Source organism: Cricetulus griseus, chromosome 5, assembly GCF_003668045.3.
Source record: "Cricetulus griseus strain 17A/GY chromosome 5, alternate assembly CriGri-PICRH-1.0, whole genome shotgun sequence".
NCBI lineage: Eukaryota > Metazoa > Chordata > Mammalia > Rodentia > Cricetidae > Cricetulus > Cricetulus griseus.
Window position 1 is genome coordinate 16,763,484 of NC_048598.1, and position 27,401 is coordinate 16,790,884.

At 45.3% G+C, this 27,401-nt stretch overlaps 2 protein-coding genes across 8 annotated transcripts in view; one reads left to right on the top strand and one right to left on the bottom strand.

The window, feature by feature from the left end:
* The window catches only part of Akt3 (AKT serine/threonine kinase 3), a 208,483-nt gene extending 197,129 nt beyond the window's left edge, over positions 1-11,354 (top strand). Inside the window, exons 13-14 of the mRNA XM_027418888.2 lie at positions 1,825-1,927; positions 7,999-11,354. Coding sequence (XP_027274689.1) covers positions 1,825-1,927; positions 7,999-8,084 — 189 coding nt within the window. The 3' untranslated portion in view covers positions 8,085-11,354. The remainder of the gene's footprint in view (positions 1-1,824; positions 1,928-7,998) is intronic.
* A 1,659-nt stretch (positions 11,355-13,013) lies between these two features.
* The window catches only part of LOC113830672 (SHH signaling and ciliogenesis regulator SDCCAG8), a 200,483-nt gene continuing 186,095 nt past the window's right edge, over positions 13,014-27,401 (bottom strand). For 4 of the 7 annotated variants that reach the window (XM_035445420.1, XM_035445423.1, XM_035445422.1 and 1 more), the window contains 2 exons: positions 20,946-21,072; positions 20,131-20,261 (listed from right to left, as the gene is read on the bottom strand). In XM_035445420.1, the coding sequence (XP_035301311.1) occupies positions 20,217-20,261; positions 20,946-21,072 (172 nt within the window). In that variant the 3' untranslated portion in view covers positions 20,131-20,216. Of the gene's footprint in view, positions 13,339-20,130; positions 20,262-20,945; positions 21,073-27,401 lie in introns of those variants that run through there. The other 3 variants (XM_027418885.2, XM_027418883.2, XM_035445421.1) reach the window with 2 other exon arrangements.

Consider the following 27,401-nt stretch of genomic DNA (forward strand, 5'->3'; position numbering starts at 1 on the left):
AGTGAGTTAGCATAGAAAACTATAGTTAGGTGTTTGTGATTGACTAGTACTTACCATTTCTAAAGAGGAGTCACACTGTGCCAACTGACACAGGATTATTTTGAAAGAGGTGCCTATGGGAAAAACAAAGATGGTATGATACTATTTGCTCACAGCCAAAAAAAAAAAAAATCATGCAGAAGTAGTGTACTAGGGTTACCATAACAAAATGCTACAGACTAGGAGGTTGGTGTTTAAGGAAGAAATAAAGGAGAGAAAGAAAGTGGTATTGTTGCAAGTCTAAGACCAAGGCTTAGTTTCTTTGGCTCACATTTGGTTATCTTTCCCTGGGTTTTGATATGGTCTTTCCTTAGTTCATGTATTTCCTTGTGTATCCAAATTCTCTCTTTTTGTAGACACTTATGAGCTAGTTAAAGCCACTTTAATGCTGTTACCTCCTTGGAAGCTGCACTTAAATTCAGTCTTTTTTTTTTTTTTGAGGCAGGGTCTCTTTGTGTAACCCAGAATGGCCTGGAACTTGCTATGTAGCCCAGGCTAGCCTCAGACTCAACAGTTTTCCTACTTCTGTCTCCTGATGCTGGATTATAGGTGTGTACCACTAAATCTGGTTCAGATTTTTCTTGTTGTGTTTGCTTTCATTGTGCTTGAAGTCAGACCCCTGTTTTCCAAGTTTAAAAAACAAACTGTCTAGAGAATAAACATTTTAATATAGATTTGGTGACAGTGAGAATGGGGACAACACAGTTCTCTCAATCCAGTTGTGTGTCTCTTTCTTAAGATTTTATCAGTACATGCTATTTTATTCACCCTGTGTCCCATTTTCCTATTTCTGTAAGAATTACACTCTGTTCTGATAAGATTACCAGCTCTGGGACTGAGCATCTTGTTTTCAAAGGGAAACCCATGTTTCTCTCTTGCCCTTTGGGGTCAGAGCTCTGACAAGTGAGAACCATATCACTGCACTGCTCACTCACAGCCAGTACAGGGTGACATGGATCAGGCGTCCTTCACACCCTGTTCCTGCTTTGGGACCCACTTAAACTCAGTCTAGGTCTGTCATTGCTAGCATAGTTACTTCAGACTGCCTTCGGGACACATTGCTTGTGAGGAGGGAGTGAAAGCCGTGGATGTAGTTTTCCATGAACTTTAGAGATTGCTAAGAATTCTGATTCTAAGGCAAAGGTAGACATCAAAGCCTGTTCCAAAAAAGAATTCTTTACAAATTATAAAGGTGGACTGTGGTCTGTGCTTTACAGAATGGCTGTGTTAAGTTGGCTTTTGCTTTTGTTTGTTTGTTGATTTGTTGGGTTTGAAACAGGGTCTCACTATGCACCCTAACTGGGCTTGGATTTGTGATCCTCCTGCCTCAGCCTTCTGAGAGCTGAGGTTGTAGGAGTGCACTAGCACTCCCAGCTAAGGTTTATTTTTATATTAGCTGATGCACCCGAGTACCAGGAGAGAAGGAAAGGATAGCAAGCAAGGTTGTGGTCTTGCTGCCCTGGGAGAACCACCATCTTGCCTCTTGGACGACACCCTCACAACTGCCCCCTACACCTACTCTACACCAGGAAATAATTACGACAGACTTTACAGTGTTCTCTCTCAGTGTTGTTCATGACTTCACCACTGTTCTGTTTCACATAATCAATTTTTAATAGATAACCAAGATCTTATTACTCTTTAGACTATTGACAGATAAAACCAAGCACCTTGTCTACCTTACACTGTGACTCGGCCTTCAGTTCATTGTTTGCTCTCTAGTCATATACTAAAAGTAAGTTTTCCTGAATTGAAATATATTGACAGTACTCTTTTTTCTTATAGCTTGTACCTCCTTTTAAGCCTCAAGTAACATCTGAGACAGATACCAGATATTTTGATGAAGAATTTACAGCTCAAACTATTACAATAACACCACCTGAAAAATGTAAGTAAATCTATTAGGCAGTTGATAACTTTCTAAGATAATTGGAAACAGCCCTCTTCAAAATCATTTGCTGCTTTAAAGATTAAATCCAACTGTGGCTTTTATTCCATTTCTGTCAAGAATTTGGAGCTTCCTGTGAGGGAATAGAAGAGCAGCAGGAGCAGGCACAGTGCTGGGTAGGACAGTTAGAGACCAAGTTACAGACCTATGTCTTCCTTACTCACTGCTGTCTTAACAGGGTTTTGCTGCCTACTGGGAGCATTCCCTAGTCCAGATCTTCTTTCTTCACAGCCTATCATCAGCATTATGCTAGTTTTGCCTCCTCCTTACTTACTTGTTCTTAACTTTACTTTTAAGATTAGGTTTTCCTTAAACAGTAGTGTCTTTAAACACAATTTAGTTTGTTATTTTTATGCAATACTTTAAATTAGAAATGTGTTAGGGTGTGTGATCATACACCATTTCATGTCATTCCGTAGCATTAATATATGCCTTGTACTCCAGGAAATGCTGTAAGTAGGTTTTGATGAAGAACAAGGATAGGGTAGAGTTTTGAGGTGATGTTTGGAAAGCTAAAATAATCACAAGCATACATGTGTAGCATCCTTTAGCATTTCTTTCTTTTCCTTTATTTGCACATTTTTCTCTGCTGTTGGTTGGTACTGCTCATATACACTGGATGTCTGTGAGACAGAAGAAGGAAATGAAATTCTATTCCCATAGTGGTCATGGTTGACTAATTCTATTGTTGAAACACAAACCAGGACTCATCTGGGGTCCATGGCCCTGCACTCAGGAGAATATATGCCCTGAGGAGAAATGTCTGTGTGCATATGTGCACTTCTGGTTCCTTTGTGCCTTTAGAGTCACCAAGAAATGCTTAACTCTTGTAAGTGAATACATTGAAACCCAGTGTCACACACAGCTAGGAGCAGGGCTCACCAGCTCAGCCTGGACATCAGCCGAGGGCTTAAGATGCCCACATGCTAAAGTGAGCCACATATGCTATTGGTAGACTTTTAGGATCACTAAGAAGTTAGAGACTATTCAGAAGCCCGTGGAGTTGCAGACAATTAGTTAAAGGTTATCTGAGTAGAAATTATGAGCACAAGCCTTGGTCTTTGGCTCCAGGATGAGTTATAGCAATATAATTGTTCGAAATTCTGGGAAGCACCAGTGAGTGGCTGAACAGACAAAGAGGAGTGCCTTCCCTGAGTTCTTGCTGGGCTCTACTGTTTGGATCTAAGGCTGGTTGTTCGCAGACCATCATTCCCTAGGGTAAAACTCTTGCTGACTTCCCTTTTTGGTATATATCCACATTCTCACCCAGAGAACCACCTTTGATGTCCTAGTTCAAGGACTCTTAACAAGCTCCATTCTGCTGTAATGCTTCTGTGTTGATGATGCCTTTATTTGCTATTTTTCTGTTAATTTGTTATCTATTTTTGTCAGTGTGACATAATATTACTGAGAGAAAGGTTCTCGTGACTTAATAACTGTTTGTCACAGATACCAGGATAGATGCCTAGCCCAGGATAGATACTTGATAAGTATTCATTAAACAAGGGAATATAAAATGTGACTGGGGCCTTGGAACAGTTTGTGTCCCTGCTCTTAGTACAGTTCAGTTGTCTGTGGCTATCTGGGCTTCCTTTACTCCCAGTTGGCATCCATAGTCTACATTGGGATAGGAAGATCTTGGTGTCTTTTTGGAAAGTAGATTGGGGGGGGGAATCTTACAAGCCTAGCCTGGTCTTGAACTTTATACCTTGACCTCCTGAATCCAGAAATAACATTCCTGGGCCTTACCTCCAAGCTGGACTCACAACATGTCTCTGTCTTCAGTATCAGCCTTTTCATGATGCTGCTTTTCTTAAAGAGAAGTTTTGGCATTTGAGGATTCTTTTTTGGACAGCTGAATATGAATATATGATTTTGGAAAAAAATAGAAATAGGTAGGACTTGGAAATGAATGATAGTTCACTTCAAAAAGTTAAAACTAAAAGCCCTATTTACAATATAGAAAATGTGAAAACATAGACTCCAAACTGGGGAGCCTGCCTCATGTCTTGTCTCTGCTACTTACTAGTTCTGAGATGTGATGCCTCAACTATCTGCTTGACAAGGAAGCCTAGGGATTCTTGGGATAATCTCTAGAGCCCTTGTTCCTCTGGTGTGTGCCTGACAAGCCAGCTCTTAAAGAAAGTCTCCAGGTGACTCCAAGCTTGAGTGGCCTGATTAACTGGCCTTTAGGATCTACATGAAAAGTAAGAGATGAGCCTCATATAGTAAATCCCTAACTAAGTGGAATGAGCATGAAGAAATGTAAGACTAAAAAGACAGCAAAAACAATTTGAAATTTTACGGAGTCTCAACCACGTGAAATTAGAAGCTATTAAAAGATGCTCTTGTGGTTAGTCAGTCACTGTTCCATGACTAACTTGCCTCAGGAGTCATGGACCAGGACACCTTAACTCCTCCTGTCTTCATATTTGGAACTCTGAACTTATGGCAACTATCCTGATGAGAATTTGTATGTTCATTTCTCAGTTTCTAAGACCTGCAATAACACTGAACTACTGTAGAGAAGAGGTTTTCTATGCTCTGCTTCTAGAATCTAACCCTACCCTATTTCCTCACCTCCATTAATCCACAAGAGAAGGCCATGTTGCATAGGCCTCAGTGTCTTTGAAGGGTGCTGAGTTTCTTTCTAGAGGGATAGAGCTGCACAGAAAGCCCTTAGACTAGCATAATTTTCAAGGTGGGTGTAATTAGCCTGTGGGGATCTGCATCAGAAGCAGAGTATGGCGTTGTTCTGCTGCTGGTCCTAGTTACAGTACAGCAGCAAGAGCCCAGTCATGTGGACCAAGTCTGACAGGATCAGGAAGAGCACACAACTTGGCCTCGACTCATTCAGGGTCTCTAGGATGGGAAGGTGAGTGAGAGGATGGCCAAGCCTCTCTCTGTCCTAGCTTCCTGTTAGAGGGGAGGGGTTCCAGTGGCTATTAACTGAAGTTTTTGGTTGTAAGGACCCAGGCAAGAGCTTCAATTTTGGCAGTCCATAAGTCCTAGGCTTCTGTTGTGAAAAGATAAAAGAGGCAATAAACCATTATTATACAGAGTAGTTTTTCTTTTTTTCTGGTAGCCTTGTTACAGCTCACACACCAAGATTTGGTTCAGAAGTCCATAGAAATGCCATTTGTTGACAGTTGTCTTCCCATTTGCCACCTTGGTTTTGTAAATCAAAAATTTTAAATTATTTTTGAGAATATATCAGTAGTTAAGAAAGAAAGCAAAATGTTCCATTTCCTACAAACAGCTGCATCAATATGCCAGATTGTCCTAACTGGTGTTAATTAATTGAACAGATTTTAGAATGTGTTGTCTTTCATTACATCCATCAATGGTCCTATGCTTTCCTCTCACAGAAAGGGAAAATTTCTTTGAGAGAGATCTGGTCACTTTTACTACTGTCTAATTACATTTGCTAAATGTTCTGAGAAAAACAGGAGCCTGAGGCTGCTTGGATGCAGAGATTCAGATGCTTAACTGTAGAGTTGATTATTTCAGTGTAGCGCATGTTCATTGTGGTTGTCATTGTACCTGCAAGGTCCTCCAGTTCCCTCCACTGCAGCCTCCTGCCAGGGCAGCACAAGTGCCCATGGGGTTGCTGCTCTCCTATCTCAGTTGGACAAGGTCAGAGCCAGCCTCATTGTTACCAATCCTGGTGGATCAGACAAGAGCTGGAGTGGGTAGCTTTAAAGAATAATACAAGTGTTGGGGCCTCACAGCCAGACTGTAGATTCAGATCTATTCCTGTTCAGAATTGTGGTATGTAATATGAAGTGACATTGGAGGCTGTCTTAATTCTCTGGGGATACCCAGCAGTATTCCCTCCCTACCACCTGCCATGTAAAGTCCTTCTGGACTTAGGACAAGGTCTGGTTACAGCCAGGAGTCAGAGCAGCCTCTGTCATCTAGAGTAGAAGAGCGCAAAGCCTTCTCCATACAGTGTCTGGATCTCGCTGCAGGTTTGCTGTGCAGAAACACTCAGAAAAATAAATCTTTTGGTGGGGAGAACTGTTTCTCAGATGTGATTGGCACATGTCAGAGTTGGAACATTATGACTTCAGCTGACTTTCCTGTAGAGATTTCATACTGTGTGACTCAACAATGGATACGTCCAAACCCTGCCACTCCTCCCCGCTTTCAGACAGCTCAACAGTTTGATCTAGAAGATGCATGGGGTTGGCTTAGTTCTGAACCCATATTTTGTAAGTAGGCAGAGATTTCTCTGTACCTCAGCACTACCTAGAATTGCTGCCCAGCTGCTGGCAAGGTAGTGGTCTGTTTGCAGAGGGGAATTTGTGTAGAGTCTGACACAAAGTGTATGTGCTGTGTTTCTATCTACTACTATAAGCTGAAAAATTTAGGTTAATGGCAATTCAGTTTCACTTCTGATGTACCTGTGCATTAAGAGGAGAATATAAGGGGGGAGAAACAAAGCAAAGAAACAGAACCATTGATTTTTTTTTTTTAGATGAAAGCAGAGCCTTTTATGGGGTACAGTATAGCGTCTGTTCTTTGTTATTACACGGAAATCAATGCTCCCTAGGGAGGCTGGGAAACAAGAATAGAAAGATCTCTCTATAATGGATTTGAGGATATGGAAATATTTTGCTGGTGGGAGATGATATCCCACTAATTAAAAGCACTTGCTGCTCTTACAGGGGATCTGGGTTCAGTTTCTCATCCCACGTTGGGGCTCACAACCTCTAACTCCAGTGCTTTAATTTGTTTATATTGCTATGGTGAAAACCAGGACCCAAACCAACTTTTTTGGCTTGCATGTCCTGATCACAGTTCATCATCAAAGAAAGTCAGGACAGGAGGGTAAGGCAAGAATCTGAAGGCAGGAGCTGATGCTGAGGCCATGGAGATGCAGCTTCCTGGATAGCCCCTCATAACTTACTCAACTTGCCTTTTTATATAACCCAGGACTACCAGTCCAGGGTGACAACACCCAGCATGGGCTGGACATTCCTATGTAAATCTGATGGAAGCATTTTCTCAATGAAGGGTTTCTTCCTTCCAAATGACTTCAGCTTTATCAAACTAACAAGAAACTAACCAGCATACAGCAACATACAGGGGGATTGTTGCTTCTCGACTCCTAGGATACTTGCACACATGTGTTTCACATAAGCTCGCATCTCTCTCTCTCTCTCTCTCTCTCTCTCTCTCTCTCTCTCTCTCTCACACACACACACACACACACACACACACACACACTAAAAAATAAAAACAAGTCATTATTTAAAAGGTTGTACCTACGTGTTCAACTTGATTACAGGACACTATGCACTGAACTTTGGGGATGAGCAGGAGTGGCTTAGATGGAGCCCTCTAATGCTCTGCACACCTGAGGAAGAGCTCTGTGACTGTGGGTTCTTACCACACAACACTTAGGGAGGAGGAGGCATGGTCCTTTCTGGCCCTTTACATACAGGAAAATAGAGATAAAGAGAGGGGCAAGTTCATACGTGGTCCCCATGTCTTGCAAGTCCCTCATCCCTGATTAATCAGGACTTGAATGTTGTCCTTTGTTTTCCATCTTTTATCTCATTCTCTTTATTCTAAAGTTTTATCACAGAGAAATAGAGAGTAGTGAGTTAATTGATGGTAGATATTGACTAATGCTACTTAAAGAAGATGCGTTTACACTCTTACCAGGTCACCAGGAAGAAAATGTACAAGCATTTTGAAGACCTAGATTCTGTAGAATTCTATGACCTAAAATTTAGAACTTCATATATTCCTAAAAAGCATGATTCTTGAAAGTAGAATTCTGGTTTTTTTAGTAACATTTTCCTTTGTATTGAATCTTGAAATTCTGATGTTTTAAAGGTGATTTATAATGTTATTTCTTTGTAGTTCATGTGCATTTAGAAATCATAGTTTTAGAAAAATAACTCCATTTTATTGAAAAGTGTATGGCTTACTGTAGTGTGGTGTGCTGTGCAGGCCTAGTAATGCCTTCCGTAACTGACAGAGGCTGTTGCCGCCCACAGATGACGAAGACGGCATGGAGTGCATGGACAACGAGCGGCGGCCACACTTCCCTCAGTTCTCCTACTCTGCGAGTGGACGGGAGTAGTCTCTGCCTCTCTGTGGCTCCACTTCATCTTACATTTTGTCACTGAGAATGATCCCTGGACATCCCCACCAGTCCTCGCTCTCACAGACAGCAGGGGCACTTCTGACACCCTGAGCAGCCAAGGGTCTTCACCCTCACCACCTTTCACCCACATGAAAACATAGACACAGACACTCCAGGTTTTGTTTTTGCATGAAATTGTATCTCAGTCTAAGGTCTCATGCTGTTGCTGCTACTGTCTTACTATCATAGCAATTTTCAGAAGTAACTTTACAATCTTTGGGAGTCATGAGCCCGTTGTTCATTTGTGCATCAATTGTCATCTTCTTTCAGTTCTGTTTTTCCCTAGCAGTGAAGGCTAAATGAGATACACAGATTCTAGGTACATTTTTAACTTTATAGAAGCTACATCAAGAACTAATTAGACTAAGAAGACTTAGTTTATACTTCTGAACAAGCAATTGATGAAGGGTGGTGGTGTGTGTATGTAAGAGTTTAGCATGTATGTCTGATCAGTGCATAAATTATGCACCGCTGATATTTGGCTGAAAATCCTTAGGAAGCTTTGAGAGGACTGAAGGGCTGATGAGATACACATGTTTTTAATTCCTGCTGGATATTGTGGAGGAAGCCCAGTGTCACCATGGATGCCCAGACTTCATGGGCAAATGGATGGTGTTCACCAAGCACTGCAGGTGCAGACTCACCTAGAGGGTCTTAGGATCTACGTTGTACCAGAGAGTATTTTTCCCCTGGGCTTGGCAACCTTTTTTCCCTTCTTGATATTTATCACCTCTGATGGCTGAAGAATGTAGACAGTATAATGATCCTGCTGTCGCCAAAATCTATACACCAAGGTGAACAGGTGTTTGCCTTATCAGTTTTAAAGTTTTACTTTCAGTTATAGGTGAATTAGCTTTTTCTCAGATGTTAAAACTTTGAATGTCCTTTTAATGATTTTGTTTATATTACAGTAGTATTTATTTTTTAGTGGTAAGACTTGTATTGTCATGTTAGCAAACGCAGCTCCAACTCACAGGACATTGACTGCGGTTTCTTTTGAACCATGTGCAAGGAATGTACACACCCATTAGAATCATGCACTTTTTCTCCTTTGTACAAAAAAATTGGTAAGGCTCTGGAATCTTATCTGTTGGTTAGAATCTGGCTATGGGAGAAGAGATGCTGTAATTTAACCCTTTGGTGCCGAAATGAGAAAATCTCCAACTACCCAATGCCAAGGGGTTGGTGGAACAAATGGATGTTAATGGTTGCTCACTTGAGTGGATGTGTGAGTATGGCCTGGCATAAGGTAATGGAGAAAGCTGAGACCCAAATGATGATAAGAAATGAACTTTACTTGGCAAAATATTTACACAGTAGGTAGCAATGGATAAGAAGCTGGTGTGTTTATTCTTATCAAGGTACATTCATTACTGAATCAAGCCATCAGGGAAAACAACAAAACAAAACACCTCTAGCTTTTCTTTTTCTGTACATACTCATGTCTCCCAATCCCAAACATTTCTCACTGAGAGGGGACATGTATGCAAACCTCATCTTTCTCCTTCATTAATGATGATCTTCAGATTAAACCCTTTGGTGCTAGGAGCTGACATTTTCCAAAGCAGACTATGAAGTGCAAGGATCAAAGCCTTTCTTGCAACAAGCAGGAGGGCATCTGCTCCAAGGAGTGGTCATGGAGATGTATTCTAGTTCTTGACAGCTCCCAAATGGAAGACTACAGCGTGACATAGTAGTGTTACTGCATTGTCTTTTTGAGTAGGAAGTCATGTTCTCATTCAGATGTCTTAGCCTCTAGGCTCAGACTTGGGGAAGCAGAGCCGCTGCTGGCAGTGGCTAGCCACTGGGACTGCTGGGGTGAAAAGGGCATTTACTAAGGCAGCTAAGATGGATTCAGACATAGATTTTGTCCTAATTTTTCATGTTTCTACCTGAGTGAGTTTATCCTTAGTATGGAGTAGGAAGTTAAACAGATGTTCACTCTTGCATCTGTAGTCTTTTTTCCTACTTAGAATTATGTTGAATGTTTCACATTGACAGGAAAGTAGATTAGATGGTATGTCCTTTAAGTTATCTTGCGTCCATTCTGTAAGAAAGAAGTGTGAGAGAGAAAGAAAAGCAAGCTGAGCCTGGGTGATGCTCGGAGCATTTATCCCTCAGAGCGAGCAGACACTGCACACTAAGCACACGGCTTCTTTTGTTCTGTCTCTCCTCCCAAGTCTTAAGGTGACTTCATGACCTTGGCCAAGGGTACTTTCTAAAGATTAATGAGGGGACACTGACAACGCCTCAGGCTGGCTACTCCTCACACCTGGCCTTTGGTCCCCAGCCATTCGAGGGCTTTCTCTTCCCATCCCAGGCTCCCTGAGTGTCACAGCAGGCGTGTTCTTGACTTTGATTTTGAGAATTTTTTCCTTGCAACCTCAGATGTCCGTTAAATGGCAAAAGTAGAACAGAAGAGAGAGGTGTGTGAAGGAGATTCCTATACCTAAGGTTAGGATTCAGGCAATTGAAATGGCTTGAAACCTGGAATCATTATGTCTGGATGCAGTTCTGGCTTTGTGATTCCACCTCCTACCAACTCCAGCTTGACCTCTTGTCATCATGCAGGGCTGTCTTGGAGGAAACCGGCCACCTCTGCTCAGATTGCTGGCAGGGTTGCTCACAGCTTTGCTTTCTACACTAATGACATAGCATTATCCCAGTATTGTTTCCATTTCCCACGCCTGACTGTTCTCACAGGGGCCACCTGCTTCTCCTTCCCTCACTAACTGCAGGGTCTCTACCACACCTCAGTGTCCACACTTTGCTGCTACTGTCTGTACTGTCTACATCCCAGTCCCCTTAGCTTGCTCCTGGTAGTGCATTACAGGCAAGCATGAAATGTAAAGTATTTATTTAAATAAAAAGAAAACATCTGAATTGGTCATTGAGTCACCTCCCTGTAGATTTGTAGTTTGTGACATATTTTTACTTTCTAGTTCTTCTGCTAGATCCATACAAGATGTGGTCATCTGATTAAGGGTTTGGAGCAGACAAAGCTATGAACCTAGATGCTATATCATTGTCACTGCTGGTCACACTACAGACGTTCGTTTTCTTACATATATGACCCATAGGGTATGAAATGACTACAAAAAAATGGCTTTGTACATTGTACACCCTTAGTATCTCACAGGCATCTGGTAGGGACATACATTACTTCCTTCGTACAGACAGCTTAAATAAAGCCCTATGTCAATCTGCTACTTCTCTCTTTGTTGTTGTTGGATATGGCTCTGTAATTTCAGAAAACTAAATTTTTTTCTTTATGGAAAGAAAATATTTATAGCCCCAGCTGGTATTAACCAACCCTGTATGAAGGTGTGGCAGGAAAATAGGTAAATTCCTCTTAGAGTAAAACCACATATGGGGTTATTTTTATGTAAGCAAAATTCCAATAGCATGCTTGTACAAACTGATGAAGTGCTAGGAGTGGGGTCACTGACCACAGCACTAGTTTTCGAGGCACATCTACTGGGATGCCAGAGGCAAGAGTATGTTGCAGACTGATCCTAATGGTCTTAATAAGAAATGGTGTGGAGCCAGACTTCTCAAGGAATGTAGCTTATCACTAATGTCTTCCTGATAACATACTGCTCGACACACTTCTTTTCAAGTGTATTTTTAAACTCTCGTGGCAGTTTATAACTTACACATGAGTAATCGATGGTCAGAATGTCTGAATTACATTGAATAATTTTGGATGGGGCGTGTTTCCAATTTTACCTCATAAGTTAGAATTGTAGAACTTGGCTTTGTTCTTGTGATTTCAACAGAGAGAGGCATGACTTTTGGGACCAGTTTGTCAGACATGCATGTGTATTTCTCACAGCCAAATTTGGGGACATTTTTACATGTGCTGTCCTCAGAATCAACTGGGGTTGACAGATTCAGGAGGCTGAAATAAAGTGACCTCTATAACTCTTTAAAGGTGCTATTTTTAGAATATTGTATAATTTATTCATGGTATACATAAAATAGAAGTGAGGACAGTTAAAATATGTGACAGCTTTATGTCTAGCATATTTGATGAAACCAGAAACTTCTGACTCAGAATAGAAGTTGTGTTTGAGGCTTGCACCTTTGACATGCCCCAGAGATGAGGATAGCCCATGCACTGTCATGCCACCACATCCACGGCCTAAGCTGCATGAGTGTGAGGGGCGGGCTGAGCATGTAGGAACCAGGCCTCTGCTGAGAGCCCTGGGCTGCTGGGTTGCTGGCTGGGAAAGGAGAAGAGGTTGGACTTGTCCCACCCACATGCAGCCTTGCTTGCCCCAGTGTTTCATCCTACCCTCAAACACCATGACCATCTCAGCATCCAGGTTCTTTGTTTTGTTTTGTTTTTGTGGTACTGGGGAAGGAACCCAGGGCCTCATAAGTTGGGCAAATGTTCTACCACTGAGCTACACCCCAAACCTTCCAGTGTCCATTTGTATTCCTTTAAAGCATTTGAGGGCTTGACTGTATAGTAGAAATACTATTTTAGACTAAAAATATGATCTGTGTACAGATATTTGATATACTGTTAAGTAAATTTTCTAATTTCACATAAATTTGTTTTTAGGCTCCTCTCAAAAACTGCTATTGAAGACTAAAATCTGACACCATCGAGCCAAAGATGCCTTTTTTGGGGGGGGGCTGTTTTGTGTTGTTCAGAGAATGGGAAAGAATAATGCAGAGTGCTTCCTGAGTGCAGACAGTTGGATGGTAAATACTGGATGCTGGCTAAAGGTGCACAGGTAGAGGGCGTGACAGTCAATGGCGGCAGGAGAGGTGGTCTTCAGTACACTTTGGCTGACTTAAAACGTGCCTTTGGTGTGTTGTTTGTCACTGCTACAAAATGCAAAGGAAACGGAACAATTCAAGTCTTGAGAGGTCATTTTTATTAATCCCGTGTATACTCTAGAGTAGAGACAACATAAATCAGTGACTTGAAGCTGTTTTGAGCACACTCCAACTAGCCCAAGCCAGTTCATGCTGAAGCACTCCCTGTCTGTAGCACAGGGGCAGAACCATGGCATGAGGACCAGCCCCCCTGCAGTCCCAGGTGGTGTCTCCCTGGGGAGGTTTTGGTGCACTGTGGCACATTAAGTACAAATCAGATGAATGTAAATATCTCTTTGTAAATCATTTATTTCACTCTGTTTCATCCAGGTCAGCAATCAGATTGTGGCATGCTGGGTAACTGGAAAAAAAATGATAATAAAAAGTAAGTTTAAATAGATCATGGGTATTGTTTTCTCATTTGCTAGTTTGATCAGCTGTTATTACTGAAGGTTTGAAGAAAAGGTTTCTGTTGCTAAAAATGTGGAAATGTATGTAGCCAATTGTATTGAAAGTTTGTGCCTCACTCCTTGCCACCAGAGACCAAAGAAAGTCTGTTTTGTGTTGTATCAGGTTATGTACCTCCAATGCTTTCCTTCTGAAAGCAGCCTTTACTCTAGACCTATATATAACTCTACCTAAGGACAACTGACATTCTGACTGTGGGCCTAACTATTTGTTAGAAAGCAGATCTGAAATTATATTGGGCTTTAAAGTAGGGGGGAAACTAGGATGTCAGCCAAAGTCTGGATGAAGTAACACAAAAGAGCCTCTGTTACTTGCAGCTTCGTGTAACATATATAGATGCATTTTTACATATTGACACTCCGAATGTGGAAGGTGGGACCCATGATACTGAGGTCTCATTTGCACTTATTGGTATGGGGATAACCAAGGGTTGGGAAAGTGCTGAATATCTTGCTCAATGACTACCCTGACCTTGTACAAAAGTTAATGCCACACTAGATGTCTCCCTAGTTCTGCAGTGCCTTCAGTGGAGATGACCAGCTACAGTGCTGTGTGAGTCTGAGGAGGGCTGTCTGTCTGTGGTTTCCACTGGGCCAGGATGATGGAGCACAGCCAGGGCCTGCCCAACTTCAGTGACTAAAACAAGAATCCAAGGGAGGACTCTTACGCATGGTGGGAGCCATGAAAATGTGCTGGGGACTTCTTATTCTCCCTTCCTTCCTTCCTTCCTTCCTTCCTTCCTTCCTTCCTTCCTTCCTTCCTTCCTTCCTTCCTTCCTTCTTTTCCTTCCTTCCTCTCTTTCCTTCCTCTCTTTCCTGTCTCTTTTTCTTTCCTTTCTCTTTTTCTTTCCTTTCTCTTTTTCTTTCCTTCCCCTCCCTCCCTTCCTCTCTCCCTGGGAAAGGTCATGTGTGCTTTTCAGGTAGATGTTACAATGTGTGAATAGCATGGTGTGAATAGCATGAACTGTTACATGAACAGCATGGTTTCCACACAGGGAATGCAGGTGGGGCTGCCTCAGAAGACAATGTCAGTATAGAACTGCATAAGATTAGAGATGCTGAGCTTATCTGAGTTTGTGGGAGCTCTGTTCTCAAGACTCCTCCACAGGGGGTCTTGGGACATCTGTCCATCACCAGAGCCTGCCACCAACTGTAATCAGCAGACAGAGATCTCCATTAGAGCTGACACTAGTCCTCACTGAGCAAGCAGACACTGGTTCTGAGAGTACTTGCTGGGATGCCCTCCCCAGTGCTCTGAGGATAGCTAGACAGGACAGGCTGCCTGGTGTACTGGGTCCCTAGACACTGGAGCTTCTAACTCAAGACGGTGGGTGGGTGAACAAGGGCACATTTTGGAAGACAGACATGGTTGTACTGACTGCCCTGGCAGAGTGGAGCTTGCAGCGGGGTCTTTATAGCCCAGTTCCAGGAAATGTCCTCTACTGATATGTCATCACTGGACTCCCTGTGGACTCCTAGCCTGCTCTTCTGACTGGGGACAACCTCCTGTGATGACAGTGTGAGGCAAAACAGGAACACATAAAGTCACCTGCTCCTAGAGCAAAGGGGCTATCCCTCTCCTGTCAGTGTCAGGCTCTATTTGGGTGGACACTCTGCATCCTTACTGCCACTAAACATCATTTTTAAGCCTTGTACTCTGGCGCAAGGTAAGTATTGGCCTGAGTGTATCACTGCCATACTGTCTCCTACAGTGACATTTTTCAGTGCTGCCTGAACTTTGCACACAGTTACTCAGAGACAAAAAACGTGAGTTACTATCACTATCCGACATACCTGCAATCACTTGTCAGGGGTGTTACTGATGTGTATTTCTGTCCTCAACACCACAGCCTCTGTGGCCTCAGCCCAGAAGAAAAGATGTGTGTCTAGGGAATGTTTTTAGTTTGGAACTACAGCTTGAGCCTTTGACAGCCATCTCCACCTCCTGCTACCTCACCTGTTTCCATGACCCCTTGTGTCACCTTCCTGAACCTGTGACTGCCCTGGGAGTAGACGAGTTGCCCCTTGCTTTCCTGGATGCAGCCTGATTTTCCTGAGCCACCTGCTTCTAACTTTATCACAGCCTTTCCCCAAAACCTTTGGGGTTAGTGCCTAATTTGCCTCTGCCGTTTTGTAGTCTGGAATGCCATGTCCACTTGTTTCTTTTCCTTTCTATTGAGGCAGGTCTTCTCACTATATGGTCCAGACTGGCCTTACCTCAGTTTCCTAAGTGACTGGTCCACGGGTCTTTCTGCCCTTTCACTCCAGTGTCCTTCAGCCCTTCAAGTCAACATTCTTTTCTGGCTTTCTCTGTGCTTTTTATCCTATGTGGCCATGTCACTAAACACTCTTTTTATCTATGCCTCTAGTTTTAAAATGGTGGAAACTTTCTCAATGGTCCTTCCAACCTTGTTCTGAGGTGACAGAAGGACACCCAGGACCCAGGTTCCTCTTTGTGGGTTGCCTTCCTTCCGGTGCTATGGGATATTCATGTACTCTGCTCCCCCATTACATCACACCTTCCTTGGGCCATATTCTTCCATCTGCCTGGGGGGACATGGAATGACTTCTCTGGTGGCCCCATGATTCTACTGAGATGTTGACAGTGACTCTGTGAACTTGAATAGCACCTGGACTAGGCTCCAAATGGGACCTACCCTGCAGAAGTCAGAGCAAGGAGAAAACAGAGGAAGAAGAGGTTGTACCTCTGTGGACAAGGCAGAACTCCCATGTGATGGAGACAGCTCTATGCAGGCCAGGGATGCCTGTACCCTTGTGGGAGGGTTTGTAGGTTGTCTCTAAGAGGGTCAAAGTGTCTGCTTGACTCCTAAGAACTTGCTCTGCACAGGGACAGGTGTCTGTTTCATGTGAATCATACTTCCATGGGAAATAAATTTTAAGAATTCCCAAAGGATACACAGTGTCACCAACAGCAGGGAGTGGAGCCTCTGCTTGCATCGTGTTTGAAAGCGTTAAAAAGGAAGACAACATTGACATTTGGGGTTGCAATGTGACGGAATTACAGTCTTTTAAAGGCAAGAACCACTTATCTCCACTGCATGTAATATTCAGTGTTTTGTTCACTTGTCTAATTGGATTAAAATATTTAGCTCCCTTTAAAAACTTGATTGCGAATTTATATTGCTACGTGTAGTGTTTAGCTCAGAAAGCAATAGAGGAGCAAATTCATCAATAGCAATATAAATTTCAGCATTTTTCATCCACTTTTCCTATTCTGGACGTACACATTCCTTTACAGCAGGCCTGCCTTAGACGAAGCCTGGTGTGCTTTTCAGTATTACTGACACACACTGTGCCTAGATGAACAGCTAAGCAAAGTGCATGCTGTTTCAGCTGCTTGGGGACGTTTCTGTTAGGGTTGCAAACCCTTCTGTTAGAAATGCAGCCCGGGGTCTTATGTCATTCTCTAAAAACACCCAGCAGCAGGGAGTTAGTGACATCTTAGCTGCATATGTTCAAGTTGATTTAAAAAAATATGCAAGTCACTTTGGTTGACAGTGTCTTGTACACAGTTTTGAAAGAATCAGGGCAAACTTTAACAGAGTCAGTTTTTATTTGAAAAATATTTTCTGGGAATGTATCAGTGTTTATTTTTGAGACTGACAATTCGGGTGAAAATCAGAATAAAAACAAAAAAACAACAATTTGGTTGAAATCAAATTGTTTGTTTTCATCTATTTAGAATTCTTTCCAAAAAATCCTGGTTTAGGAGGCGGCTTTGTAATTTATTTTATTTGGTGTATTTTCTGTTCTATTCATAAGACACCATCTGTCTTGCAGGTAGTTAACTGTGTGTGGGCCCTGAAGTCAGCTATGCAAAGCCCCTGTGCTCTAGGAAGGACAAAAGAGTGGCCACTTCTAGATCTGCACTCTGGCTACCAGCTCCCTACCAGTCCATGAGTCTGGGCCATCCTCACCTGAGCTGCCCATCTCCAGCTTCTTCCTGTGTCTGCTAGTTACAAGCAGGCCTCTCCTCCCCTAGAATCTGCCTCTCGGGCCTGTTTTCAGCTCTATTCAATGAGTCCTCTGATGTAATGAGATAATGTCAATGATCTTGAATATAATCACATATGGCTGCTGGATCCATGCACAACTTTAAATCAAATTAGAAAGTACATTTGCTGCCAAGAATGCTTAAAAGTCATAGGGCCAACTGATTAACCACTGACACGGCAGCTTCAGACTCTTGTTTTCTAAACTGTGAGTGATTCATAAGAAGGGACTCAAAGGGAATCCCTCCCCAGACTGAATGCTGAAGGCTGAACAGGCAGCCTGTTCAGGGTGACAGCTATTGGTGGATGCCAGGCAGCTGAAACCAGTCATTACCCAGGAACTCACAAACTCATCTTTATGGGAGGACAGACCATTTGTGATTTCTTCTCTCTCCCTGACCCAAGAACATACTCTGATTTCCTCACCAGCTGGCTCCACCCTTCCTGGCCAGATGTTAAGAGTCTCTGGGCTTGGGCTGCTGACCCCTGACCCCACTCCAAGCTGTCAAGCCTTGCCTAGTACTCCTGGGACCCATGACCCTCACCCGAAAGCTACCTCCACATGACCACTGTGGCAGTTCTGGCCTAGGAGAGAGAATGGGTGGCTGGTTCAGCCCTCAAGTCAAAGTCAGACTGAGAGGACTCCAGCTACCACCAGGATAAGGTCAAGCTAGTATGGCCATGCCCACACAGACAGTCATTGGATTGCCTTCCAGAGGCCACTTATTAAAAGCTCCTCCTACTGTGTGTCAGGAACCACCATTTCAATCAGTCCTGAGTGAGGAACACACTACAGACTAGCTGTGTTCTTGACAGTGACTTTCCTGCCCCCCAGCAGCTATGTAAACTCTGCAGCCGGAAGTGGCATTGGCACATGGTCACAACCAGGACCACTTTACTCCATGGGCATGAGGCTGTGTATGACTCAAAATCTAAACAGAAGCCATTTAGAATAATCAAGGCTTAGAAACAAGGCATTTCCTGTTGGAGCCCACCATTCTTCCTCTGCACAGGCCAGGGCTTAGGACGTAGAGCCAATGTGAAGGACGTGACTATCCTCCCAAGTAGCTGTCTGTTAGAAAATGCTCATTTTCTTTTGGGTGCTGAGCAGAGATTTTTCCAGAGTTTGACATGCAACATTAAGCTAAATTCATCCAGGCTGAGAAAATGGAAGCCTTCACCCTCACCATCGCCACACTGGACACAAAGGCAGCTGTAAGCCTCAGATGCCAAGCAGTCCAGCAGAGGGCAGGTTAAGTAAGGCACAGCTGTTCCTCCAAATCTATCAGGAGCCGCTTCCCCTACCAGTTACAGAGGCAGTCAAACTTTGGCCTTCTTATTTCAATGGTTCCTTTAAAAACTCACTTTAAAATTTATGTTTATTTCAAGACAAAAATGCATCACAGAGGCCACCAAGTGCCAACACACAGAGACCAAGGCAACACTTGTGCCAAAAGGGTAGGCTGGGTTTAGATTCTGAGCACAGAGCTTGTAAAGCCTCTCTAACTGCTCCCAGCATTTGCTACTGGGAGCCAACATTACCTCTGCCAAATTTCTTTCATCTTGGTCATCTTAAAATAACTCCCAAGATAGAATTTCAATATAAAAAGATCCTTCAGAAATGCTCCAGAGATAGGCCAGTATCAGAGAGCAAGGGGCAGACAAGTCATTTCAGTCTGCAATGAATTTGGCAGTTCTCAGGCTGTTAAATACCTCCGTTCCATGTTGAGATCTGTGTGTGCTGTAAAGAAGGCAGGGTGAGTGTCCAAAGGCCGAGCATATGTTAGAGGAGAGCCTGAAGTCCAGACAGAGGCAGGCTTATTCATGCCCTGGGTCCCAGTCCTTTATCGCATGTGACAGAAGTGCAGTCACTCAAGGTGGCCCTGCTGACTTTGGACTGTGACTAGTCAGATCTCTCTCACATCTGCTCACACACCTGGGTTATGACCTCAGCTGAGAGATGGACTCAGTACTTGGCACAGTCAAGATGGTTCTGCCTCCACAGGACCTTCTCAGGAAGGAGAGAAGGTGACCTCAAGTATGGGATACTTCAGCCTACTATGTCTCTGAGGTCCTGATGAGTATGCCACTACCCTAATACACCCAGCTTTCCTGATCCCCATGGTACACATGGGGACAGAAGCTCAGAGAGCCATGAGTGATTTGACCAAGGTCTTCAGTAGAGTTGACCCTGGTCGGTTGGTCGGTCTGTCTGTCTCTCTCCTCTCTCTCTCTCTCTCCACATTCTAGACAGTTGTCAGTGTATGGCCAGACCCTGCTGGCCTATACCCCTCTAGCCTTCCAGTCCATATTTCTACTCACTGTCTAAGCCATCTGCCTGGTGTCCAATTTGGCTCCTTCACAACTGTTTACAGAGGGACTGAACAGGCTGAGTGTCAAGGCAGGGCAGGGTCATCAGCTCAAGGGCATTCTGATTGGAGAAGAGACACTGTCTTTCATCCCTCTCACTTCTGAGGGCTTCCCCACTAATCATAGCAAGCACACGCCATGGGAAGTCCCTGGGTGCAATCCCAGTTAAAGGCAGGAGGCACCTACATGGTCAACAGCCACCTCTTTATCATAAATTGCTTGATGGGGCAAGAACGAAAAAACAAACACCCTCTCTGGTCTCTGGTACTGAGAAGAACAGGGGTTTTGTGCCACCCATCCAACTCACCTGGACTCTCTTCGCCATTATCTAACCTGAATGGGGACAGCTTGGGCTCTGGAGTCAGACTTAGGTTCCATTTGCTGTGCCCCTATTTGCTAGCTGAATATGCTTGTTTGAGCCTCAGTTTCCCTATCTGCAAAATGGAGACAATAATATCAATCTTGCTGGCTTGCTTAACTGGACAGTGAGTGCATGTTCTAGAGAGTGGACTTCTAGGCATTTTGCTATCATTCCCCACCCCAGACCCATTGTTACTGAATTTACTGAATTAGGATAGGACATGTGATTCCACTCACGAGACCTTCCCATCTGGGAACAACTCTTCCTTCTACTATTACAGTCATCCAGTCCTGGGGGTGGGGGGCAGTTCACAGCTGTCTCCTCCACATGTCGGGACTGACCACTGCTGCTCCCCCACCCCCTTTCTTTGTCTTCCCCACCAGTGTTGCTGCATGGTGTGGCTGCCTTTGATGTGACTGGGTGATGCATATGCCCAAGGCTGATGAGAGACAAGCCTCAGCTCACACTTCCATGCTCATCCCAATTGGCAGGCGCTCCCTTCCAGCTTATGACCTGACCCATGTGATCAGCAAGGATTTGGGCCTCTAACAGTGCAGCCTAGAGGAGGGAGGGAGAGAGCTCATGTGTGCTGCCACACTGCACTAGACTGCCCTATCCTTGAGCTACAGTGAGCCTTGTGTATGCTCTCGAATGGCCCTGGGCTGCCCCGAGCCTGCCCCACAGTGGTCCCTGTGTGCATTCCCACTCTGCACTAGGGTACTGGTACTTGGGCTGCAGCTGTGTCTCCCCACCCTACCTGGGCTCGCAGACGGTCCACCTCCTCTGACAGGCTCTGTCGCTCCAGGAGAAGCTGATTCTGCTTGTTGAGCAACTGCACCAGCTGCTGGGCTGTGGCCTGGCCATGCTTGTCCAGCTGTCTGAGTCTGCAGAAGAGAATTGGAGGTAGGTTCTGGGAGCTGATTGCTTTGAAGAAACACAGAGATTGGCAGGTATCTGCTCCATCAGTCGTATATGTTAGCATTCCAGTGCTGTGACAAAATACTCGAGAAAGAAATGGCTTATTTTGGCTTTTCTAGTCATACGTTTCAGCCCATGATTAGTTATCTGCATTGAGCTCACAATTACTTAGCTGTATCGCTTTGGGTCTGTGGCAAGGCAACTTCCCTTGTTTAGGCATACATGGTAAAGGAAGTCCTTACTTCAAGGAGGGCAGGAAATGGAGACAGGAAACTACATCAGGATTACGCCCCATAATAACCCAACTTCTTCCCACTAGGCTCCTCCCTATAGAATAGGGGCCTGGAAACAAAGCCCACAAATAGGAACCATGGCAAGCAGGGAACGCAATGAAGATAGAAACCTAACTGTGTAGCTGAGGGAAGCTCCTGAGAGTATAGACATGGAAATGTAGGGTAGCTACTTGGCTAACACTGGACAGCACTTGCTAAGCTAGGCTGCCTTCTAGCAAATAACAAGGGAAACAGCAGTCCTCTCGACATGTTCATTTGGAAACACATAAGGGAAATGAGTCTAGAAAAGATGAGGCCTTAGACTCATGAGTGGAGGTAAAAAATGAGGGGCCTAAATGACCCCATTGTTCACCTGGGAGTGGCTGGGGCAGGGGCAGATTGCAGCCTGGCTGGGGCTGGGGTAAAGCTCCAGAAAACACTGGACTAAGGGCTTTTCCATTATAATCCCTGTCAGTCACAGGCTGTGGCACTGCTGACCAGATGTCTTCAAAGATCCTAAATTTGTCGTTCTGCTGATAGGCTCTCCTCCCCAGACTTGCTAATTCACTCCAGCCATTATCCTCATCTGTGCACAGACAGCCCATGCAGTCACTAGAACATGTGCCCATGGAAGGCAGCTCTGGGTTAAATTTAGAGTCAAGCTGCCACCCAGAGTGGGAAAGAAAGGCACCATGCTCTCTTCCTTGACCTCCAAAGTCAGGAGTGGCACTGCCCAGCAACCCCTTGCACATTAGCGGACATCAGGAACTCTACGTGCACTTCAAATGCCAGAGTCTGGCACCTGGTAGCACCTGCATGCAGCTGCTGGCATAGAGACACCTCACTTCAGGCTCCCCAAGTAGTGCTTCTGGTGGGTTCCAGCACAGGCAGCATTACAGAGCCACACCTTAAGGCCTTGGGACACCATGTTTACTAAAAATGGGATAGTGTCTGGCTCTAAGCAAAATGAATTTCTGGAAACCTGGCAACAGTCTAGTATGTTACACACACAGGGACAGATGGACGGATGGACAGAGGGACAGATGCACGGGCAGGCAGGCAGGCAGGCACGCACACACACACACACACACACACATACATACACACACACACACTGACTGCAAAGCGTGGTATATATAACCTGCCCCCATCTGCCTTTCTCTGCATACACTGGACAGGGCCAGAGTCACTGCTTCAGAGTTCCAGCCCCCTCATCTCTTCCCAACACTTAGTGAGCTCCTGCTTCCACTCACACCAGGTCAGGGGGCTTCTCAGCTGGGACGTCTACTGTGCCAGATAAGAACAGGGAGGCCAGAGCTTGCACTGCACATGCAGTGTCCCCCTCCCCAGGCTTCCATGGCCCTCTGCTACTGTTCAGCAAGGGGCCCCATCAAACCTGAGCAGTGGCTCACTGCCCAGTAAGGGTTTCCTGCCTGTGTCTGTGCCACATCCTTTCTCTGTCCTTGGAGAAGGAAAACTCAAGTTTCCCTGAGCAAAGCCACAGGCAGTCAGCACTGGGATGCCCACGTGCCTCTACCCCAGCACAATGGCGAAGGGCAGGGTTTTCTGGGGGACCAGTCAGTCTCTGTGCTAATCCAAGGAGGGGACAGACCTGCCTGAAGCTTATGTGGACTGTGTTGCCTGGTGGGAGTTCTGCTGCCTAGGCAATCTGTTGACACATATGTAATCCCCTTTCTTTGTAGCACTGTGTTCTGCTGGAGCCCTGGAGTGGCTGCCACAGGGCCACTGACATCCTTATTTTACTGAGAAGTGGTTAACTGTGTAATTTCAAGGTGGTTTCCCTCAGAGTCAGTCCTATTGAGGCAGTGGCTTTTGGCTTCTTCTGAGAACGAGTGAGACGGGAACATGATGTTTACAAGCAATTTGGAAGCCTGCTTGAAGGTGGCAGCTCATGGGATCAAAGGCCAATGCTGGCTGAGCACAGGGCTTTCTGCATCAGCACCCAGCTAGGAGGGGTGAGGTCCTGAGATCGAAACTCGGAGGCCCCCCCTCCTGGAAGGAGGCATTCCTCTACTCAAGCCTCTCTTTGTTGCTCAGGCTGGTCAAACTCACTGGCTCAAGCCATGCTCCTGCCTCTGCCCCCCCAAGTAGTAGTTGTTCTAACTGTACGCCATTGCCCCAGACTTGGCTAATGTTTCAAACCAACTTGATCACTCTCTAAAGCTGCTCTCAGGTATGATTTTCCTCCATTAAACAAAGAAGTGCACTCTTCTGTTTTGGGGGTAGTCCCTATACTGCTACTCCATATACAGCAAGGAAGTCAAACAAACTGAGAAACTTAAAAACACCCCAACTGCACATTTTTCTGAAAAAAAAAAGTACAGACAGGATTTAGAGTTAAGGAAATGTTTTGAGGAAATACACTCTGGAAGCTCTCTGAAGGCACATCATGCATGCCAGGAGAACCAGCGTCTTTTAATTTGAAAGTGGTTGTAGAAGCATTGCCCAACCCGGTCTGCACTGTGTTAGTGGGAGCTTTACTACCATCACTCAGAGGCAGTTTCTTGGACAGTTCTATAGGCAAATATATCTCAAACATCCTGGTATTGGTCATTCTACTCATGGTTTGATGACCTAAATTGACAGCTGCTGGCAGTCACCAACATTTGCGAACTCTGAACTTACAGCTCCACACTGATTGTTAATTATTATTCTCTGAAGTACCTGAGAGTCACCACTCCAATTTCACAGATAGGAAAACTGACCACGATGGGTTAATTAACTTGCATAAGCCCTGCCTGTACCTGGAATACCCTGGAGGCAAATCCAGGTGGTGCCCGCTTGGCTATCTCACCAAGCCAACCAACCTTTGGCGAACATTTCCTAAGACTCCAGCACTATGCTCTTCAGCTTTGCATGATGGTGACAAATTAACTGAGACCAACAACTGGAAGGAGGAAGGTTTTAGTTCATGGGTTCCCAGATTTCAGATCATGTTCAGGTATGTGTGGCAAGGGATGCCACTCACCTCACAGCAGCCAGGGTGGGCAGAGACAGACATGAAGGGCCAGAGCCCTGTTTCCCCCTTGTGCCCGAAAGATCCAGTTTTCTTCCAGTGAGCCCCACCTCTTAGGGGTCCCACCCCTTCTCAGTTGTGCCCCAGGCTGGCCAAACATAGCAAGTGCTAAGGTGACCCTTCTCTCAGGAGGTGCTGTGTTGCCTGTGGAGAGATGAGTTATGCCAAGCCAACTGTACAAGTCAAACATGTGCACAGGTCAAGATGGCAAATGCGTGATCTGGAAAGCACACGAAAAGCCCACCACTCACTGAGCATCACTGTACAGGGTGATGTGCTCCGTGCTTTGCAAAAGCAAAACCTCCACAATCCCACAAGGTGGGAGCTACAGTCCCGCTTTCAGGATGGGGAATCTGAGGCATGGGCTGTTCAGTCACCTGGCTCGCAGGCTATGATATGAAGAGATGAGTGATGGCTAGTCAGTCAGGAGCAAAACACAGCCCCTCAGCCTTTGGAGATGCCAGCATTTTCTCTCTCCTCACTGGGGTGTCTGCACAGGGTCACCCCTGCCTGCTGCTCTTCCCAAGTGGCAGGAGCTGCTTTTCAGTGTCAGGTCTCATGCAGTTCTGACATTTTGACATGTCTAAGCGTCAAGGTTTTAGCCCTCTCCTCCACAGGGTGTTCAACAGTGAAGAGAACAAGAGGGAGTGGTGATCTGAGGCCTATGGGAATGTGTTTAGAAGGCAACCCTTCTAGAAAGGCACCGGACAGGCTGCAAGCCACACTGATGCCACACTCTCAGGACAAAGACCTTAGTTCAGTGTGTGCTCTCCAGGCTCTTATCTCTTCCCACCAATGTGTGGTCACTGACCTTCCACCTTGTTCCAGGAACCCTGAGGCACTTGGGGTACTGTGCTGTCATAGAATGACTGGTCCATGAAAAAGGATATTTGTTTTCACCAGGCAGGTGCTGGTGTGCCATTAGGGCTCATATTTTGGGGACTTGGATGTATAGAACCACCACCACCTCTGGGCCGGATGAAGACTGGGGCAGCAGCTGCCTGTGCTGTGCCACTGTCACAGGCTCTCTTCCAAGGCACCTCTAGGAATTTCAGGTGTGTAAGGGACAGCTGTTTCCATGACAACAAAGAAGCCCAGGCTTCCTTGGAAATCTACGGGACCTCCTGTAGTAGTTCAGTACTTATCCCTAGCACAGGTGTGGACTTTGGGAGCCCATTCCACATAGAGGAATACTCCCTGAGCCAAGACACACGGGGGCGGTCCCACGCCCTATCCCAAAGGATATGATAGACTCTGACGACACCCTATGGAAGGCCTCACCATCCAGGGGAAGCAGTAAGGATATGTGATAGGCAGGGTTTTATTTGGGCGGTGGTAGGGGAGGAGGGGAGGGAGAGGGAACTGGGATTGACATGTAAAACAATCTTGTTTCTAATTCAAATAAAAAAAATCTGCAGAAAAATGAGTTAGATAAAAAAAAAAAAAAGGCAGCAGCAGCAGCAGCAGCCCAGGCTTCTAAAAGTACAAATGCAGATGAAAATCACCTCCGTGCACTGCACCAGAGCATCTCTATTGGTCTAACAACCATGGTCTCAGCCACACTGCAGGGACACTAACTGTAGCAGCACTTTTGAAAGCTATGGGAGACTTCATGATAAGCTAGTGGGCTGGGAAGAGCGTACGCAAACTCCAGAAGGGCAGGCTGCCAGCACGGGGCCTGGGCTTCAGACACTTCTCTGCTATGAATACTGTGAAAGCAAGTGAATACATACACTTAAATTTCTCTGTTGTTTGGGAGATGGGGAATATGTGTAGCGTGTGAGCTGTGAGGTCTAAAAACGACATGAAGGGTTGGGTGCCTAGTGAGGTGCCACCTGGAGTGCTCCGGGCCAGGCCTGTCCCTCTGCCAGGGGTCAGTCACCATCCACTTCCTCAACACAGTTCCACTGGGTGCCTCCCACAGACAAGCTGGTGGGGATTTTTGTTTGGTTTTGAGAGGTTGATTTTTTGTTTTGTTTGAGCCTTGGTGTAGTGGTAAAATGACTTTTTCCTGAAAAGGCCACAGCCCTTCCCTGTGGAGGTTCTGACTCCAGCAGGTCTCCCTTCCTCTTCTTAGACACTCAGAATTTAAATCCACACTTTCCCTGGGAGAGGAGTCTACTCAAACAGCATATGGATCTTAAAACTAAATATTGTAACTGTTCCTCCCTGTTCCTAGTGAGGCTCCAGCATTGACTAAGCACCATGGGACTGGGTTGTGAGCACCCGGCAGTCACTTTACACTCATTTCTCTCAGGTGGAGATGACAGCAGAGGAGGGGTCAGACCCGCATGCTCACAGGACTGACAGAGCACTGCTAGGACAGCTGCAGCCACCAGAATGTCCCACAGCTCCTCCATCTCCTCCATAGACCTGCAAGCACACGTTCCCCAGGGCAGGGCTGTTCCAAGAGGACGGGCTGCAGCCTCTCTCCCACAGCATCCAAAACAATGACCAGTGTGTGAGGGATAGCGAAGAAGAGGCTCTCTCCATATCACATTTTTTAGCTCAGCCCCTGGCTCCAGGTGGACAGTCTGAGGTACCTAGCTCTTGATATTCAGGCCCCAGCAATCTGTCCAACTGGCCTCAAGCTCATTACATGGCACACTGGACTCATTACCTCCCCGGGCATCTTCCCTTTGCTCATTCCCTCCCCGGCATCTTCCCTTTGCTCATTCCCTCCCCGGGCATCTTCCCTTTGCTCCTCTTAGACTGGTGTGCATCCCATGGTCATCTTGACCTCCTCCTGCCCCATGCTTGCCCATATGAGCTCAGGTGTCTTTTAACATTCCATGCCTCTTCCTCCTATTCTTTCTAGTCTCCCCTAAGTTGGACTGATGACCAATCTTCCACATCCAAATTGTTCAAACATCTTTGGCAATCCCAGCACTTGCAGCTGAGATGGAGACAACAGGATCAGGAGTTCAAAGCTAGCCAATTAGCCACACAAGTGGGACATCAGCCTGGGCTATCTGAAACCCTGTTT